The following is an 18812-nucleotide window of genomic DNA, read 5'->3' as shown; positions in this document are numbered from 1 at the left end:
CCTTGTCCTGTAGCACAGTAGCTACTCCCCTAATTCAGTTTCATCCACTAACCTGCCGAGAGGGCAAGCTCATGTTCTACCAGTTTACCCATGAAGAAACTTTGGCAGAACATCTCAAAAGCCTTGCTCATATTCAAGGTGTGCAGCATCCATTGCTGTGTCTTCATCCACACATCTGGCAATCAGGTTAGTCAGCTGTGATTTGGTAAATCCATACAGATGGTTCCCAGTCTCCCTCATGCTTAGAAGTGGCTTCCAGGAACAGTTGCTCCATAAACCTCCCAGGGACAACAGCTTGTAGTTCCCCAGACTTTCCAGCTTGTAGTTCTTTCTTTTTGCTCTTCAAGATGGGTGTGATGTTAGCCTTTTTTCAGTCATCAGAACCCTCTTGACTGACTTGACCTTTTGAAGGTAACAACAGCCTCCCAAGGACAGCAGCCACCTGTCTCAACACCATCAGATCTCTCTCTTCTGGTCTCATGGATTGTGGATGTGCAGATGGCTTAAGTGCTCTGTCTGTAGGAAATGCTGTGCTTCTGCAGACTTTTCTGGTAAGCTCATGGAGCTGAGAACCCTGAGGGCAGGCTTTACTAGTAAAACCTAGCAAAAATAATTTCTCTTCCTTTTCCTGCCCCCATTGAGCAATAGCCTCACAATTTCTGTCCTTTTGCTGCTGTTGTGCTTCCAGAAGCCCTTTTTGCTCCCCCTTCACATCCCTGACCAGATTCAACTCCAGCTGGCCCATGATTTTTTCTGACTCAGTTGCTGCATTTCCAAGCAATGGTTCTGTATTTCTCCTGGGTTACCCATACCCACCTCTGCTTCCTTTTTACTCTCTGCGTTTTAGCTCAGTCATGAGTTCCCTGTTCATCCATGCTGCCTTTCTGACATGGGTGATCAGCCTTCTTCCAGTGGAATGGAGCATCCTGGTACTTTGAGGAAACTGTCCTTGAAGATCAGTTTTATCTTGCTGCACCTTTGTAAATCAAAAAGGTTTTATTTGGAGGAAAGTTGACATCAGATAATTTAAATCCCTTCTCCTTCTCTTCCTTCCCCACCAAAGAATTAAAGACTATTAAGTCTGGAAAAACAGATTGGGTTTTTCACTCCAACTCCAGTCCATCATATTAAGTACAACAATTTAAAGTCAAAGCTTTCTTCCAGACTCATTGCACCTTCACTGGGTATTCAGATACTAGCAATTCTGTAATGATATGCAGCTCACAAATAAAATGCATGTTAATTCCAGCAATAAAAGGATTTGACACATACAGCTCGTTAGGCTAACTGCTGAGTTAAGCCCCTGGATTTCTTTAAAGCTAGAGAGCAAAATTTATTTCTTGCCTTTGCCTAAAATGCTGAACTACTTGTGTGAAAAAAGTATCTTAAAACTTCTCAAAACCCAGCTGCTTCTCTGGGGAGCCAGTAACAGTGCTTTTGTAGAAGGAATTTTTTTCCTCTATTTGTCTTCTTTCTGCCAGTAATAGTTGCTGTGAAAGCACCAGAGCATGGAAGCTTACAACTATTAAATTCTTCTTTAGCTACAAATGACTGTAAATGACAGCTATACTTCAAAATACAGATACAGCAGATCCCAGTCAGGGCAGATATCATTTAACCTATTGCAAAATGTCAGTTGTGTTGGCAGGAACAGGAAAGGATACATTTCAGGATTCCAATATTTGTAATAGGTTGTATATAGTTTCTGGTCTCAGTTGAATATTGAAGTGATTGTACAAGATTAGCTAATATCTTTTCTGTCTTCTGCCTGCCTTACACAATAATATGCATAAACTCCAGTTAAAGTCAGTTGAATTTTATTCTTTTTGTTTCAAAGAACATCTTTAAAGTACTTATATAAATACACATTTTAACACACCTGCTAACTTTGTACATCATAGATACTCATCAATATATCTGCTATAATATGTCTAATAAAATGTTACTCTTTTTATAACTATTCTGCATAGTGCTCAACATAGCTCAACAAAATTATTCTGTAATCCCAATAAGACAGTAAATAATATGTTAGTAAATGATTCTTTGAGAAAAGGATGTGTTTACTGTGGTAATGTTTATGATTCCAATTACTAGAAGGTATTTAGCTCAGATTTGTTCTTTGGCTAATATTGCCAACACAGTTTGCATTTTCAAAATTAGAAAAGTTTCCAAAAGTCTCCTAATTTTTTTTTTTTTTTTTTTTTTTTTTTACAACTGCATGAATGGGCTCCTAGTGTGTTGACCTGGAAAATGTAATCTCAGGTGACAGGAAATCTGTAATCTCAGGCTCCTGCCTGGTGGCTTTGATAACAGCTGAGGTATTTCACCTCTTGAAGTTGAGGGTTTACAGCAGGATGATAAACATACGAAAGAGAGTAGTAAAAGTTTTGAGTTACGTTAATTTGCATCTACCATGCCTGTTAGTGACTGTGTTCTTATATATAAGAACCTGCTCTTCACAAATGTCTTTGAAAATAACAAAAAACCCCAAAAAAACCCCAAAAAACCATGCTTTCCCAAAAAACAAACCAGAACTTCCAACTAAGAAGCACTGTAATCTTTGTCTGCAAACTGAATCTGAATTGCTGGCACAGCATTTTGAATCAGCACTTTATTCCTCCAATTGGGTTTGCTAAATCAGTTGCATATTTTGTTTGCTATAAATATATGTGAATAAAAACCTATATCCCCTGCTAAAGTAATGTCATTTTACAGCACCAAAAATTACAACCCTTGAAAGGGAATGCCAGTAATATTTCACCGACTGTTACCAGATCTGTTAGGTACTGTTTGGGCTCCGATTCCAAAGGGTTAAGTCTGTAGTAAAACCCAAGAAGAATGCAAAATGATCAAGAAATGACATGCTGCCTATTGTTTGCAGCTATAGGATCAAAATAACAATTATACATGCCAAATAAATTCTAAACCTGTAAAGGAGAAAAAGAGGGGGTGGCTGTAAGTACAGGTGCCAGAAGCATTAAATAACCCTCGCAGACAAGGTGCACCACTGTTGTCTTGAATGCTGCTGGGTCCCCCCAGTCTGGCATTTTTCCCCCTGCACCAGACAATGTGCATTCACTGCAGGAGACTGGGTTAAGCCTGCGTCTCCCAGACCTGCCGGCTCCTTCTGCCCAACCCGACACAGAGGTGCCTTTGTCAGTATAATTACCCTCGCCTTGTAGTAGAAAGAGTTTGTTTAGAGCCTTATTTGCAGGTAGAGCTGGTATAAGCAGGAATTAGCATGCTAAAGAACCTGCCCCAGCACTGACTTGGATTTATTTATCTGAATCTTTGACAATCGGGGGTTGTTTTGTTTTGTGGTGTTTTTTGGTGTTTTTTTTTTTCTTTTTGCCTCCGTTGGTTTATTCAGTGAGATACTACCCCAGATTAAGAGCTTTAAGGTTATTAAAGAGATTGAAGGTGGGAGCCAACTGGCTGTTGTGCGAGGGAGGCACATGTCATGGTGTGTAGGATCTCCCAACAATTTCATGCCTGGCAGGTCTGCACCTTGGCTGCCAGAATAAACTTGGGCGGATGATCCTTACGGCTTTCTGGGGATTGATTAAGACTCCTTTTGGCTTTCAGCACGTTGTCCACATCAAAAAGGTGCGAGAAGTAAAATAAATGTTTCTCTTGCTTTTCATGATACTGCGGCCAATCTCCCTAAGCCTTCCTAATTGGCCTGGGCTGGTTGCGGATGATTAACTTGAAGTTAAATGAGGCCTGCTTTTAAACATGCTTTCCCAGACTTTAAACAGAGCAATGGGGGGAAACTTTAGACTGTTGCGATGCTGGACCGGAGCCAAGCTGGGTTATTATTAAAGTGGATCCAAGTTTTGATCCAAGTTTTGTTTACACTGAGCCAACTAAGTTGATGGACATCCCTCCCTCTCTGTGTACCTGGACATATATTAGCAGTGATATTAACGATATGTCATTTCTGCCTCACGAAAAAGAGCCTTTTAATGAAAGGGGAGGAATATTACTAGCTTGAGTTAAGAGTTGCTTGCATTTGGAGTTTATTGATCTCTGTAAGTTATTTTAACTATGTCGAGATATTTCAGTGTATGAACAAAATGCCGAGGAAAAATATATGCAGTGTTTAATGACAACATTACAAAGAAAATAAAACTAATGTGACCTGAGGGCAAAGGCAGTGAGGAGATTTGCTCGGAGGAGAAGCACGCTCTCAAAATAAATCTCTGAAGAAACCGTGTTGGTCTGTGAATGTTTAGTTAGTGATTGTCGTAATTTTTCTGTGAGGTAAATACAGTACAGACACTTGATCATCAAAAAGCTGGTTTTTTCATACAGAACTTAGTAAAACCCCAGTCTTTTATTCTTAAGTGAAGATTAAAGGTAAATTGTAGAGAGGGCCTTCGTTGCGCACGAGAGGCCAGAATTCTTGTGTCTATAGAGAATACAAAAGGTTCACCTTTTCTGTGCCCTCAAGGTAAAGTGTATGGGTTTTGCAGGTAATTTTGAGAGGAGAATCCAGCCCAGCATCACTTTATTCCATGGCTAATAACCCCATTCAGCACGGGTGAGCAGCGGAGCGGCTGCAGCGGCAGTGCTTCGAGTTCCTTTATAGCATTCCTCAGTGTATCCAGAAAGGCATAATGAGAACCAGCGACTGGCAGCATAAATCAGACAAATCCAGCTAAGCAACAAGGCAAAGGGTCTTAACAGCAGGAGTCATTAACCTCTGAACTGACTGTCAGGGAAAGCAGTCGGTTCTCAGTCCAAAAACGTCAAGAAACAAGCTGAGAAAGTGTGGTTGCAAGCAGCTGGGGTTGGAGCAGAGCATATTGTGTTTGCCCTGCTTGGTAACTGGGTCTGTGACACACAAAGTCTGACTGGAAGATCTAATGGCTGGGTTTAGATAAATCTTTATTTCCTCAGAGGCATTTTTTGACTGCAAACTCCACATGCTGGCTTTTCCTGCAAGCTGGCTGGCAGGACCTGGTTTTCCCATCACACGTCCTGCCTGCCCACCCATGCCTTGCCCTGCTGAAAGGCAGCTTTTCAGTTTTTCTGACACCTTGCAGCTCTTGCATCTTTGCTTGATAAACAACATCCAACCTGGGTAAGCATTATATTCTAGCTGCCATCATTGTACAAGCTAAACTTGTAGATCTGTCCAGTCATATGATTAGTTTTAATTAAATTCTGTGGATATTAACATGTCCCCTGTGAAATGCCTGGCACTGAGCCATGCCCTGGTAGACCTGCACACAAGAGAAGTGCAGTAAAAAAGGCACCCCAGGAGGGTGTGTGGATGAACCTCAAGCATTTTCAGCACAACTCCACCCTTGCTTCAAAGAGAAGAGGCTTAGGCTTATCTGCAAACCATTTCTTTCTTAAGGTCAAGAGATTTTACCCGTTTTGCACAGACACCTCCTGTTTGTGCCTTCCTGCTAGTCTTATTCCTGGTGTGTTCAGGTGTCCTGGTATCCTCTGTATATCCATATTGAGGAAGGGCAGATTGCAAGTCCCTTTTGCTGTTGGAACATGGAAATAATTTGGTATTTTATTTTGGTTGCCTCCCCTAGTGGCTTTTTTGCTTTCCTCCCTGCCTGAAAAACAGTTGGTTGCTTACTGCTACCCCAAAATTTTCCTTGCCCGTTTGCCACCCTCTTAGGTTTGAAGTCAGATATATCACTGGTGACTTTGGTGGCTGTTGTGCCACTTACAAAATGTTTATCAAAGCAGATTTAATAGTAAGACCTGAAGCTTACTTGAAACAACCTTCATCCCACATCACCTGGACTTGAAAAATCACAAGTAATTCAGTTACTGTTCTGATGAAGAGTTGATGTTATGACTCTACTCATTTCTTTGACTCTTTCCCTCGATTTATATTGCATTATCAATTGCAATTTCTGCATAGATGCATGGACTGGGCACTCTTTACCCTAAAGGATTTTTTTGAAGTGGGATTGAGATGGGACAGGCCTGTCCTGTGGCTCCAGCTTTAGCACGTCCATAAGCACCCACTAAATGGTGCTTATGTACAGGGCTACAATGTGCAAAGGTGCAAAGGTGTTGTCAGATTTCACTCCAACACTACATTTTCTCCATTACCAATAGCTACAGAGCTAGGTAGTGAGGGAGAACCAGTAGACAAGATAAATACTATGCCACAAATAACTGAATGTAGAAACAGTGCACAGACACTCCTCAGCAGGGTGAAATACATGGACCTCTCAAAATTTTGAAAGAAGGAATTGCTTTTTCTACAAGTCCTCTGGAACACAACAACAAAAAAAATTATGGTGTTATTCTTTTCTCTGGTGCTCAGCAGGTTAAATTTGCACATCCTCAAAACTTGTTTTCTTTTTCAACACAGGGTGCTAAGGCATGTTTTTTGCGTGACATCCCCTTCTCTGCCATTTATTTCCCCTGCTATGCTCATTTGAAAGCTTCATTTGCAAATGAAGACGGGAGGGTTAGCCCTGGAAACCTGCTCTTGGCTGGATCAATAGCTGGTAAGTGCCTAGATTTCTTTTTGGGTGCCACTATATTGCACCTGCAGCTCAGTAATTCTGGCAGTGAGAACTTGGAGAAGCTTGGGAAAACTATATGCATTTTGCAGCTTTATGCCCAAGTAACAGAAAGCTACCATGCTGTAGAGTCAGTTGATGTTAAAAATAAAGATACTGTTAAATTCCTGGTATAATTAGGAAGGAGGAAAAACAAAAGGAAAGATACAAGTGATTATGTTTTGTCATCATGTATCATCCGTCTTTAGGAAGTTACTGTGCTGCTTTTTTTTTTTTTTTTTGAGGCTGTGTAACTGGTAAAGCTTTGTTGAAATGGCTTATAAAATCACAGCATTTGTGAAATTCTTTACAATCAAAGGAATCTTGAATTTTGGTATGGGGAGTCCAACAGCCATGCTGGCAGTACACAATGACATAACCTGTGGCAAAATGATGACAATTACTTGCTAAACACAGTATTCCATGCAGTTACCTCCAAGGAAGCTACCATTCATTTTTATATATATTAATCGAAACAGAAGAGCTTGAAAACATTTGTCATAGGTTGCTGATTCCCTGTGAGTCCAGATATGACAGAGGTGCTGAGTGTGATCTTGAGTATTTGGGTGGTTTAGTCTGCTACACAGTGGATGGGAGAGCCAAATCATGCTTAACTTGTCACAGATATATTTAACTTAAGCACCATAGCCTAAGGGAAAAGACAGAGACAACTCTTTGTAGCCTCAGCTTGCCTTTGTGTCTGGTCTCTGGCACTGTACCCAGGTGCTACACCCAAAGGGGACCACCAGTTAGTAGCTGCCTGCTGGAAAGGGCACCTTGAGTATCCTGCTCCTGCTATATACAAAGTTTTCCATTCAGGAAACGAATGAGCTTGAAAATTTGTGCAATGAGACTTTTCTGGGTGTGTGTAGGAAGCAGGAGGGCTCCCATCAGCAGGGATTTCCATCATCTTCATTGGGGGTTGCTTCCTCTCTCAGAGCTGCAGCCAAGTTGCTGCTGCAAACTGCCAGGGGATGGAGTAGCCCAAATCCAGTACAGATGGGTGGTTGGTGGTTTAGCAATGTTTTCTCAGTTGATTTAAGCTTGCTTCTCCCTGGGGAAATTGTTCTCAGTCAGGACACAGGAGCTGTGTCTCTTGAAGAGCGAGGGACCTTTCATGGCCAATGCCTGAGCCTAGGATGTAGCCAAAGCCTGACGTGGAGATGAGTTAGTCTGTCTTGTTGAATCATATATCTTAGGTCTTTAGGTTTGTTCTGTATTCAGCAGCTCATAGTCCAGAGGAATCGACCTGGGACTAGGAAAACCAGCTGTGCTCAGATGACTGGTGCTTAAAAAACCCTTGTCCTCTCCCCTCCTCCACCCCAAACCAGAGCCAGCCTCCAAGGCCCCCAACAGGAGCTTACAGCCAGCTTATTTCTCACTCATTTTAATGGAACAAAACAATTTTTCAACTTTGGATCATATTTACAGACTTGAAACATAAGCTGGCATTTTTAAGCCAAGTCATTTCTTAGATTTTCCTATTTTTCTCTTTCTAGCCATTGTCAGGTGATTGCAGACTGAGATAACCATCCCTTTGAAGTTCAGCCACAGAAGCAGTCTTTATTGTTGCTGATATGGCTTACTAAAATAGCTATAATGTGAATTTTATCCAGGGCTTCCTGTGAATCCCATCCTAGGTTAACTCTCATGAGCAAATTACAGTGTTAAAGAGACAACGCTCAGGGTACTGTTTACAAAAACAAGGAATTTCTTTTTTTGGATCCAAGTAAAGCGTGGTGGGGGCGTATGTGTCTGCTGTTTTGCCACAAGAAAGTCATAGGGAAGACAAAACAAAAAACCCCACCACCTCTGAAATGCTGGCTCAGTCTCTGGACTGAGGCCCCTGGTATTGCTCAGGATCTTACCTGGTCATCTGACTTAAGATGTGTGCATGGGCTCCATCTGGGTGTGGGAAACTCCACCTTTCCACAGCTCTGTGGTGCTGGGATGTTCAAGCTGGCTGTGCTCAGACCTGCATCCTTTGCCTGTGGGTGTTGATGAGGCTGGGTGTATTTTCTTCCTTTTTATTGTTGTTAGGGACACATGCAACATGCATGTTATCTAGCTTGATCTGCTTGTGGTTTTCACTGGTCACCAGATGTCTCAACCTGTTGTGCCACTTTTCTGAGATGATTCTAATATCAGCTACAGGATCTCTCTCTAATTTGCTCCATCTGCTTAATGCCTCCATGAACTTCCTTCTCCTCCCCTCACTCCTCTTTTTTATTGTCAGCTCCTGCTGTGCCATTTGTCTCATTTCGATTGTGAGCTCCTTACAGCAGCAACCTGTAAATTTTTATTTGTCTGTAAAAGGCTTTTGTCCTGTACACATAGCTCCTAAAAGCAGGATTAAGAACATCTTTAACTGCAAATTATCCTCAGTAATAAGCAATGAGGAATAAGGAGATGGAAGTCAACATGTAGTAAGCAGAATTGTTTCTAAGTATGTCCTTTGGTTTTCCTTGAAAACACTGGTTGGCTTTTGAAGGACAAAAGTCCAGCTTTAAATTGAAGACTCAACCAGTATCCTGGTGTGAGGGAGGCTAAACAGAGAGGAATTCCAACATTTATGGAGTTCAGAAACCCTCAATGGGTTTTAGCACTTGCCTGCCAGTTTGACCACTGTGTGTGTGTTATTTTGGAGGGTCTGGGAGAGGAGGAGGAGTTCTTATTTTGGTAATATGCACATGCTTACATCTCTCAAAACAGTCTGCAGGAAGGGTGCTCTGGTGCTTGAAGCCAGACCATGCTGGTTTGGACAAGAGCTGTTACTGAATTATTAAGCTTTTAAAAAAAAAAAAAAAAAAAAGAAAGAGATCTGTGCATTTACATCTTACCAAGTTGTTTTGGAAGAGATGCAGAATGGAAAAGTAATAAAACCATAAGAGACAGTGTCTTCTGGGTACAGTCTCAGTGCTTTTCTTTTTTTTTTTTCTCAATTCTAAACATGGGCAGTCCCAGTTTGGATAGGAATGATTTCAGAAATACTACCCATCGGTAATTTATCATTTTTTCTTTCAGTTGACTATCTGCCAGGGTAAATTTAAATCTTCCTCCAAATGTTCTGATGGGTATGTCAGCTGTGGTTTTGCAGCTGAGCAGTCTGCCATTCCTGGTGGGAGGGATAACTCTTTTTTAAACTGTAGCTGTCGTGCCTTGCTGAAGTTGCATGGTGTTACCTGGTTCTCAGTGAGGGGGGTGTGTGTGTGTGTGTCAGTACGGGCTGTTCTAGCACAGTGTGCAACCAGAATGCCAGGAACTACAGAGAGGTGTGAAAAGGAAAGGCAAAGATCAACCTCACCTTCAAAAACTTGGTGCTCATTAACTATGCAAGTTTCTGTTTGCACTGAAAAATCCAGGCCTTACCTCCCAGCTCGGCAGGAAGCATGTGGTGTGGTTGTGGCTCTAGGAGTTCTCTCTGAGTGAAGCCATGTCCAGGACCACTGCCTCTTGTTGCTTGTTCTCCTCAGCTTCTTCTTAAAGCAAATGTGGCAGGATTCTCCCGATGTAAGGATGAAAGGCCTGGTTATCCCTGAGTAAACAAGGTGTTTATGATATATGATGAGTTGGTGGTACCCTCCTGATGATTTTTGTGTTGTGCAGGTATGCCTGCAGCCTCTCTGGTGACCCCTGCAGATGTCATCAAAACAAGGCTACAGGTGGCAGCCCGGGCAGGACAGACCACCTACAGTGGTGTTGTAGACTGCTTTGTGAAGATCCTTCGAGAGGAAGGTCCCAAGGCTCTGTGGAAAGGAGCAGGAGGTTTGTAGAAAGAGCTTTGATTAAGAAGTGATTTCTGATTGTGGTTTTTTTGTCACTTAGGAACTCTTTTCTTTTCCTTCAAGCTCGTGTGTTTCGATCCTCTCCTCAGTTTGGTGTGACTCTGGTGACTTACGAGCTACTGCAGAGGTGGTTTTACGTGGACTTCGGGGGAGTGTAAGTATGGGGTGTTGCTTGGGACCCTGAAGCTGCATTTGGTTCTTTGTGGATATTAGTGCTGCTCAGCATGTCATGGTCGGAGTTAAGGTCTTGCTACTGTGGAGGACACATTGCAGAGGCTTTGTAAATCTTATTTAAGCCACATAACACTGGTGGAGGTTAGGATATTATTCCAGTACCTGTTTCGCAGCAAGACTTTGCCATGTTTTATACCACTGTGTCAGGCTGGGGACCTGTGTTAGTATAAGGAGACAGTGAGAGGCTAAATAATGGGCTGGGGAAATAACTGCAGGGAAAATGTGAGGCCTGCCAGCTCAGGATACACACATTGCTCCTCATTAGTTTGGTGGAGGGGCTGCATCCCTGATTAGGCAGGGCATTTGACATGCAAAATGGTCTATGTGTCACCAAGTCCAACACCTCTTTGCTGGAGCTTCACCTCTGCCTCCTGTCTTTGCTGATGATACAGAGGGATGGTTAATGTGGTCCCAGGAGCAGCTGCAGGCCATTTACAAAGCTTTGGGGACAGTAGTTTGAAAGCCACCACAAAAATTACTCTGCTAGCTTCCTGGATTGGTTGTGCACTGTGGCAGAGACTTGCAAACTTTTGCTGCCCCACACTGCCCTTTTGATTAGTACTCTAGAAATTTTATCTGGGTTTGACCATGCTGGCTGAACATGAAGGCTCCTAGCTTTTCTAGATTTTAAAACAGGGTATTTCTCATTACATTGTAGCATTTAGTCTAGTTACTTACTGGGAGGTACACCCAGATGTCTCCTTCAGTTTACTTTATGGAGGATATTTTTACGAATACTGTTTTTACTCTGTGGAAATTAATTTATTATTTTTATTATTTTGCAGAAAACCAGCTGGATCAGAGCCAGTTCCTAAATCTAGGATCACACTCCCTGCTCCTAACCCTGACCATGTTGGTGGTTATAAATTGGCAGTTGCCACTTTTGCAGGGATTGAAAACAAGTTTGGACTTTACCTACCTCGGTTTAAGCCATCGCCGCCTACCTCAAAAGCTGCTGCAGCAGTAGGACCTTAAGTTTATTGCTGTAGATTTTTTTTGTTTGTTTGTTATTAGTCGGGAAAGAGCCACTTTTCTAATTGGTTAATACTTCGTTCCTTTAGCTTCTCATCATATAACAGTTTGGCTTCATTTGAGTTTTAAGGCAATTTTCATCTTAAATGTAATCATTTGTCTTTGTGCTTCCTTAACCAGATCACTGTGAAATTCTTACCAGTTGTTTTAAGTTTGGGACCATGAATGTATTTGTCCACATCTGACATGTGCTTGTGTTGGGAAGACACTAATTTTAGGTTCCGTTTACTGGGGAAGGGCTGGCTGAGAGCTGTGAACCAGATCATCTTACAGGCAATGCTCGGGTGCAGATTACCAGGGCGGATGTTGCACATTGTCACTCAGATGGAAAAACTCAGTGGATATCACGGTGCTCAAAGTGGAATGATCTTGACTGTACATGTAAATTGGATATAAACCTAGTGTGTGTCTGTAGAGGTCAGCAAATATATACCCGGTACCTAAGTATGCCAGCACAGCTTCAACTTTTTAAATATGTACACGCACAAGTTCTGTTTCTGGATTGTATTATGAAGCTTTTATGTGGAACATGTTTTTGTAATGGAAACCACATTTATAAATGTTTAGCTGTTGTATTATGTTACTGGTATCAAAACGCTCAAAAGAAAGTGTTATTGTCCATAGTCTTTGCACTTTATGGCAGAACTTTTGGCATTCTCCTACACATCCAAGGAAATTTCATAACTAGGTGCCTATCTTGGGTTGCTGGTGTTTGGAATTCAGTTTGTATATGCACTTCTATAGTAAAACGCTGCTTGTTTAAATAACTGCAATAGGAAATTCATGCACTGTATCAATGGTACCTGCCTTAACTGCTGGCTTGTAATTGGCAAATAGGTGGTTTCAGATTCTTATTTACTTCATTGACTTGAAAAAGATTAAAATACTCTAAAAGAAAAGATTTTACTTAATTTTTTGGTGCCTTGCACAGTGTTTAGAAAACGATGTATTTATGGAGATAGAAATAAACCTTTCAAACAGATGCACACATGGTATTCTGTTACAAAAGCAGCATAGCACATCAAATGTCTCCTTCAGCCTCAGTTATAAGTTAAGATAAAGTTAGTATTTGGACATGCAAGTTATAAAAAGACCTGCAGCTTGAGAGCAAATTACCTGAATTTCCCTGTGTAGAAGCACATCTGTTGCTATAGATGTCACCAAAAAAAAGACATTTTTCCTCAGTCAAAAAACAGGATCAGAGTGAATTTTGGTGTTTTGATCTTTACTTTTGAGGGGGGGTTAATGTGTCAGGAATAGTTTGACTGTCAACTCAGTTGAAGGTACTTTTGGGTGTCTTCTGTGACACCTCTTAAGACCAGGAAGAATTTGATCCTGCTTGTCTTTTTTGGGGTGGAGGCACTCTTTCAACATTGACTGTAAACTGAGGGAATGCATAGGTGGAATCTGTATCTTTGCAGAAGAACAAGTTAGAGATGCAAAACCATGTTGTTGTGCTAGAAGTTGTGGAATTCCTGAAATGGAAATCACTCTGTCGTTGTCTTTGTGTTTGAGTCATCATGAGAATTATTCTTGTGGACTAATTTGCATTTTAAAGTTGCCAGTGACATGGAGACCTGGCAGGACAAGCATCTACAGTACTCGTGCAACATGCAAGCAAGGGCAGAAGGTGACATCTCTGTTGCTGCATCTTGGAGTTTGGCTGAAGCAGAGTCTGTGCTGGGCTCTGACAGCTGCTGGCTGCTACCTCTCTACCCTGTATATCTGAGTCTCCCCAAATGACAGCTCCTTTGTTCCAGAAAGAGGGAAAAATGCTGACCCTTGTATTACTCCAAAACTGTCAGGTTTTTTGGTTAAGGTTTGTCATAAAAGTTAAACTTTCTCACGGGAAGCTGCCTGTGCTTGACATTTGAGATTTTAGGCTATTTAGGAGCTGGTTTTTTACTTCATCCCTCACTTGTGCCTGATGTCAAGGGTGTCTGTGGAAGGCGTGCAGCTCAAGAAGATGTCTGAATACTGAGCTGCATGTTCCTCCTCGTCTGAGAGAGAAGTGCCACGTGTGTGTGTTCAGCCATCAGCTGCTCTCCTGGGCAGCACAGAGGGGGACACCCAGGCTTCCCTGGCCACAGCACATCCCTCTGCCACCAACACTGAACCCCAGCACAGCCAGGGCCTCGCAGCTGGGAAAGGAAGAGGAATTAGAGATAGTTTATTTTAATACTTGAACAACTTTCCATGTGATAAAAAAGATTTGTTTTGTTTCATAAAACACAAGCAAACTCTGACTGGCTCCCCTGCCTACTGCTGCCCTCTCTTTCTCAGTCCTGGCAGTAAATGTATGAAATTCTTTATTTCAGATATGAAGGAACAAGGCTCCCAGCCATGCGATGAAGGTCAGACACAGCTCTCCTCTGGCAGGTTCATCTCAGAGGGCCAGAGCCTTCACCTCCTCCCTGGTGGGTAGATGAGCAAGGCTGGGCTGACACCCACACTACCACCCATGGTGGCCCTTGCCACCCCCCTTTGCTGGTTTTGGGGGGTTTGTTCAGACCTTGTGCCCTTCTTTTCAGGGCTACTAGAGGATGGAGACAGGGGCAGAAGGGCTGAAGAGTCAATGACTACTTCATAGCATGCACCCAGTTCAAAATGTTTCATAGCAAGCTACAGCTCTGCCTGGAGATCTTGGGGAAGATCTGTGCCCACAGTCAACTTCCTCCAGACACAAAAGGATGCATTCCTGCTCTGAAAAGCTCACAGGCTAGAAAATTGTCAGATTGCCTTACAAACAAACAAAGGGCCCTGAGGACAATATTTGTCCTCTTTGGGTTTCTGGGTGAGTTATGCCAAGCGTGGGAGGAATGGGATAAAATGTAACCTCGCTTTCTTCCTGCAGTCCAGCAATCTGCCTGTGATAGCACTTCCAGAAGAAAGAAATTATCCAATATTGGTGATGTTACCTATCAGCATGCAAATGAAGTGGAGGTGTCCCTGAAGCACTTAACCTGTGTTTGTGTTTCTCTGGGCCAGCAGAAGCTGAGTGATCCTTTTCTGCTGGGTCCTCAGGGAATGGGTTGGGTCTAAGCTGACTTAATATTGACAGTTTGCAGGGACACTTTTGTGAACAAACATACCACAGGCTTCAAAAATAACTTGGGCAGGTTTTTCTAAGCCTGCTAAAAATATGAAACCCGACAAACCGCCTTGCACCTTCCTTAGGAGGGGACGGAGAGCTCGGGAATGTCCCTGCCATACACCCCAGGATGTACACGCGTGGCACACTGCTCACTGCTGAGCTCCTCAGCTCCCCAGTGCACACGTGGCAGAGGGACAAACAGGAACCATCCCGCCTTGCTGTGACAGCTGAAACACTGCTGGGACATTCAGGCTGCTTTCAGTTCAAATATTTGCCACAGTATTCAGAGACAGTGATAATTTGTAAGTTATTTAATGGTTGAGAATACAGAAATCTCAAGACATTTGTATTTACAGTGTCTCCAGGAAGCTTCAAACACAGCAAAAACCACAGAAGCAGCCTGGGATGAAGTGGTTTCTTTAATGCCACGTGCCATACAGCAGTTCTGCTTTCTGTGTGGTGGGCAGTGGAGAGGATGTCATCAAGCTGCCTATTGCCCTTCAGACAGAAATGGTATTTTAAGATGCATATTCATAATTTTTAACTGCTCCCTGTGCTCTTCCTCATCACGCTGGGAGGCAGTACCATTGCTTGCAAGATTCATTCCAGTTGTTCTGGTTACACTGCAGAGGGCTGCCAGGCCTCTCTCCATGCTTGCTCCAAACAGCTGTGCTGCTGCAGAAGTGGCTCTGCTTATTTCTTCCTAGGAGAGCCAGTCCTACAAGCTTCCAGGCTACTAGTCCTGTAAGAGACACACATTAGTCCTTCATTAGGACTGCTGGCGACAGCAGAGTCTCCTCTGTCAGTCACTGGTCAGAAACCCCACAGCTCTTTGAGGGGTTTCCAGTTTTCTGCTGCTTCCTTTAAATCTAAAGTTGTTTTTCTCTTGAGAAAAAAACATCTTCAGGCCTTTTCCCATGTCTTGTGTGAAGGAACCTATTTCTAGTTGCACTAGAGACACAAGCTGTCATTTGCAAGATTTTGTGATGTTCCAGGATGTGGTAGGGGTTCATGTTTTCAGAAATAGCAAATGCTTGGGACATTGGTTTTGAGACCCAGGAGGAAGTACCTTTCATCTTGGAATATTCACTGTGGAGCACAGCTGAGTACCCTGTGGAAAATGCTGCAGCTCCTGGATCATTGCAACCCAGCACCATTTGTCTCACATGCCTTCTCTCTTTGAAGTCGCAAGCTCGAGGCGATTCTGCTGAGCCTAATCTCAAGCAGCAAATACTTGCTCTGACAGTCCATGGAGATGTCTCTGGCATGCTCAGACTTGGGAAGAACCCCATTTCATTTTCTCCTTTCAAACATCCACTTGGTCCATGTTGTATTATTTATGTGTGAGCCTGGCATTCCAGCCCCGTGCTTGGTTTTTGTGTGTCCTGACCAGATTCCAGTTTGGACAATGCTGAGTGGGTGCTCTTTCAGTGTGCCCTGGCCATCTTCTCCCTCTGTCTGCATGAACAGAGCACATGTCACAAAGGTGAAGTAGCCCTGCTTCCCCTTTTGGCTCATATCTTCAGCTCCCAGCCCTAGTGCCACGTGCCATGTTGTCCCCATGTCCTTTCACACCTCCTTTCAAAACAAATCCCATGTCCCTGTTGGCATCATCCTTCTGCCTCTCACTTGTGTGCTTTGATCCTTGATATTGAATTCAGGGGAGACTCTGGTCTTCCCTTCATCAAGCACAGGACAGTTGTCTCTTCCACATCCACCTCGTGGACCTCTCCTTCATCCTAAACCTCAATTCAGCTTTTCCCTCCTTAGCCCACCCTGTTCATCTTCATGTTGCCACTCACCTGCTTCTTCCTCAGCTGGTTTCCCTACCTCTTACCCTTCTGGTTGTGATGTCCCCTCCAGCTCCATCTGAGCACACAGTCTTTGTCCTTTACAGAAAGCTCACTTACAATGGCTCTAAAGTAGAGCCTGGCTGTTTTCTAACTCATTCCATGCCTGGATCAGGCATGACAATGTCCCAGCAGTGCTGGAGTATGAGGTGTATTTATTCTCCATGCTCTTCCTTCTGTTCTCCGGATGTTCAAAGATCCTGGAGAAGATGCTTTCTTTTTGCTGAAAATAAAGAGTCATTTCGTATTTGTTTCCCTATCAGGCAGATTCTGAAGAAGATCTTTTGTCACACAAGCTCTCTTGGAAAGCAAATAAGGTGGAGCTATTTGTTTAGCAGCAGGAAAATCAATCAAACAAGCAAAAACTGCTGGAAGGGCAGCAACAAGGGCTGGTCAGAAACCACCACACGGCAGGCAGGACCAGGAGAGAGAGATTAAATGATTCTTATTCTCATTGGGTGCTCATCCACCTGGTTCAGCTGCATCTAATGGCCTTTTTATGATGTTGATGTCAATATACAAACCTGGTCATTTCTATGGAAATCTGGATCTTTTCCGTGTTTCCACTGCGTACTGCTGAGCTCCACTCAAAAAAAACCCAAAAAAACCAAAAAAAACAAAAAAAAAACACCAAAAAAACCCCCAAACTTTGCTTGTATTCATTTGCACACAGCAGCAAATGCTGAAGGTCTTCTGAAGTTGTCCTTAAAGCCATTTTACAAGTTATTACTGTCATAAAGAAGATGAATATGCAGCCCCTCCTCCATGGATGCATCCATCCTCCATGGATGAAATGCCCTTCCCATTACACAAAGGGCATAATCACACTGTATCCCCACACTTTCGGATGTGGAATTACCTTAGGGGCTTGCAGGGTAGTGAGCTGCCCCTCCTGTCTCCCCAGTGACATCAGTGTTTTGTGGTATTTCTCCATGCACGTGCATTCCTCATCTTGTGCCCCCATCACGGCCAAACTGCACCTCCTCCCTTCCACATTGCACCATGTCTGCTGTACCTACGTAAGGAACCCTTACTGGTGCTTTTTGAAAGGAAAACAGAAAACTGGGGAAAAAACCCAAACCCAAAACCAACAGAGATGTTGTCTAAAACACTGCTTTACAGGTGTTTCACCTGATGATTAGAATTCACCTTCAGCACACAAAAGTGCTTTGAGAGCTACACTATTTCTTCATGATGACTTTGAAAGCACCCAGGGGAGCAGCAGGCACACAGGGCTCCCTAATGTGTGGCTCCATCTCTCAAGGAGCTACCAGAGCAATGCCAGATGTTCCTGTGCTGTGTGAAGTACCTCATATGGGGTAAGACCCTGCTTATCCCAGCCCACCTGGCTGATTCCTTCCATGGATACTAGGAGATAGCTTCAGGTCTTGTGTCCATAGGCACTAGGACATACTTTCAGGTCCCACCATGAAGAAAACAGCCCATGCACTCTCAGTGGGAGCTTTTTCTAACCAAGAGGAAATCCAGCTTCCCCAGAGGATTAATTTCCTAAGTTTGGCTTTTAGCAGGGCAGGGGCTTCCCAGGGATTCTAGGTTTGACCACATCTCTGAAGAGCATCAGATGATACATTCCTCAGTATCACTGCCCAGAAATTACATGCAGTTCCCTCCAAACCTAAAAAAAAATATATCAAATCTTTGTTGCTGTCTGACTTTTTCTGCTGTAATGGCTGCCCAAGTGACAGCGACCCTGTGACTGTTAAACTCAGTTATCTGGCTCAGTCTGTTCCTGTGATGCAAATGCCACCAGCACCATCACCACCAAGCTCAGCATTCACCAACATCTCTCTGGACCACAGCTGGCCTGACATCAGTCTGTGCCCTACTTCTTTGCTCAAGCTTCAAGTGTTTGTTGTAAGGGAGAATATTCCCGTGTCCCCTGTCCCAGCCTGACTCTTGTGAGTTTAAGAAGGCTTTGTCTTTCCCACTCCTTTTCATGCATATGGCACCATGTTGTTGTTCTGCATCTGTCTCTGTGTGTGTGTGAGCAAGCATGCAGAGCGAAGAATGGATGAAAAAATAAAAATAATCAAGCCTAGATGCTGACATGGGTTAGTGTCTGCTGATGTAAAATTTGTAGCAGGATCTGATGCATACAAGTCCATCACTGGCCAGTGCCTATGGCAGAAGGTACCCATTTACACAGCAGCTGCACGAGACTCCTGGTAGTCAGGGCAGTCACATTTTCCCAGTGACCCGGAGTGAACACACTGAGCACTGCTGGCAAGGAAAGATGAACCACTCTGCAACAGAC

General features: G+C 43.2%; 1 protein-coding gene across 7 annotated transcripts in view; it reads left to right on the top strand.

The window, feature by feature from the left end:
- Positions 1-12575, top strand: part of SLC25A13 (solute carrier family 25 member 13) — a 97534-nt gene extending 84959 nt beyond the window's left edge. For all 7 annotated transcript variants that reach the window (XM_071735278.1, XM_071735279.1, XM_071735276.1 and 4 more), the window contains 4 exons: positions 6350-6488; positions 10149-10307; positions 10391-10481; positions 11347-12575. In XM_071735278.1, coding sequence (XP_071591379.1) covers positions 6350-6488; positions 10149-10307; positions 10391-10481; positions 11347-11536 — 579 coding nt within the window. In that variant the 3' untranslated portion in view covers positions 11537-12575. The remainder of the gene's footprint in view (positions 1-6349; positions 6489-10148; positions 10308-10390; positions 10482-11346) is intronic.
- Positions 12576-18812: the final 6237 nt, after the last annotated feature.

The sequence above is a fragment of the Heliangelus exortis genome, chromosome 2, assembly GCF_036169615.1.
Source record: "Heliangelus exortis chromosome 2, bHelExo1.hap1, whole genome shotgun sequence".
NCBI lineage: Eukaryota > Metazoa > Chordata > Aves > Apodiformes > Trochilidae > Heliangelus > Heliangelus exortis.
The sequence above is the reverse complement of the archived record's forward strand: the minus strand, read 5'-3'. Positions and strand labels throughout refer to the sequence as shown.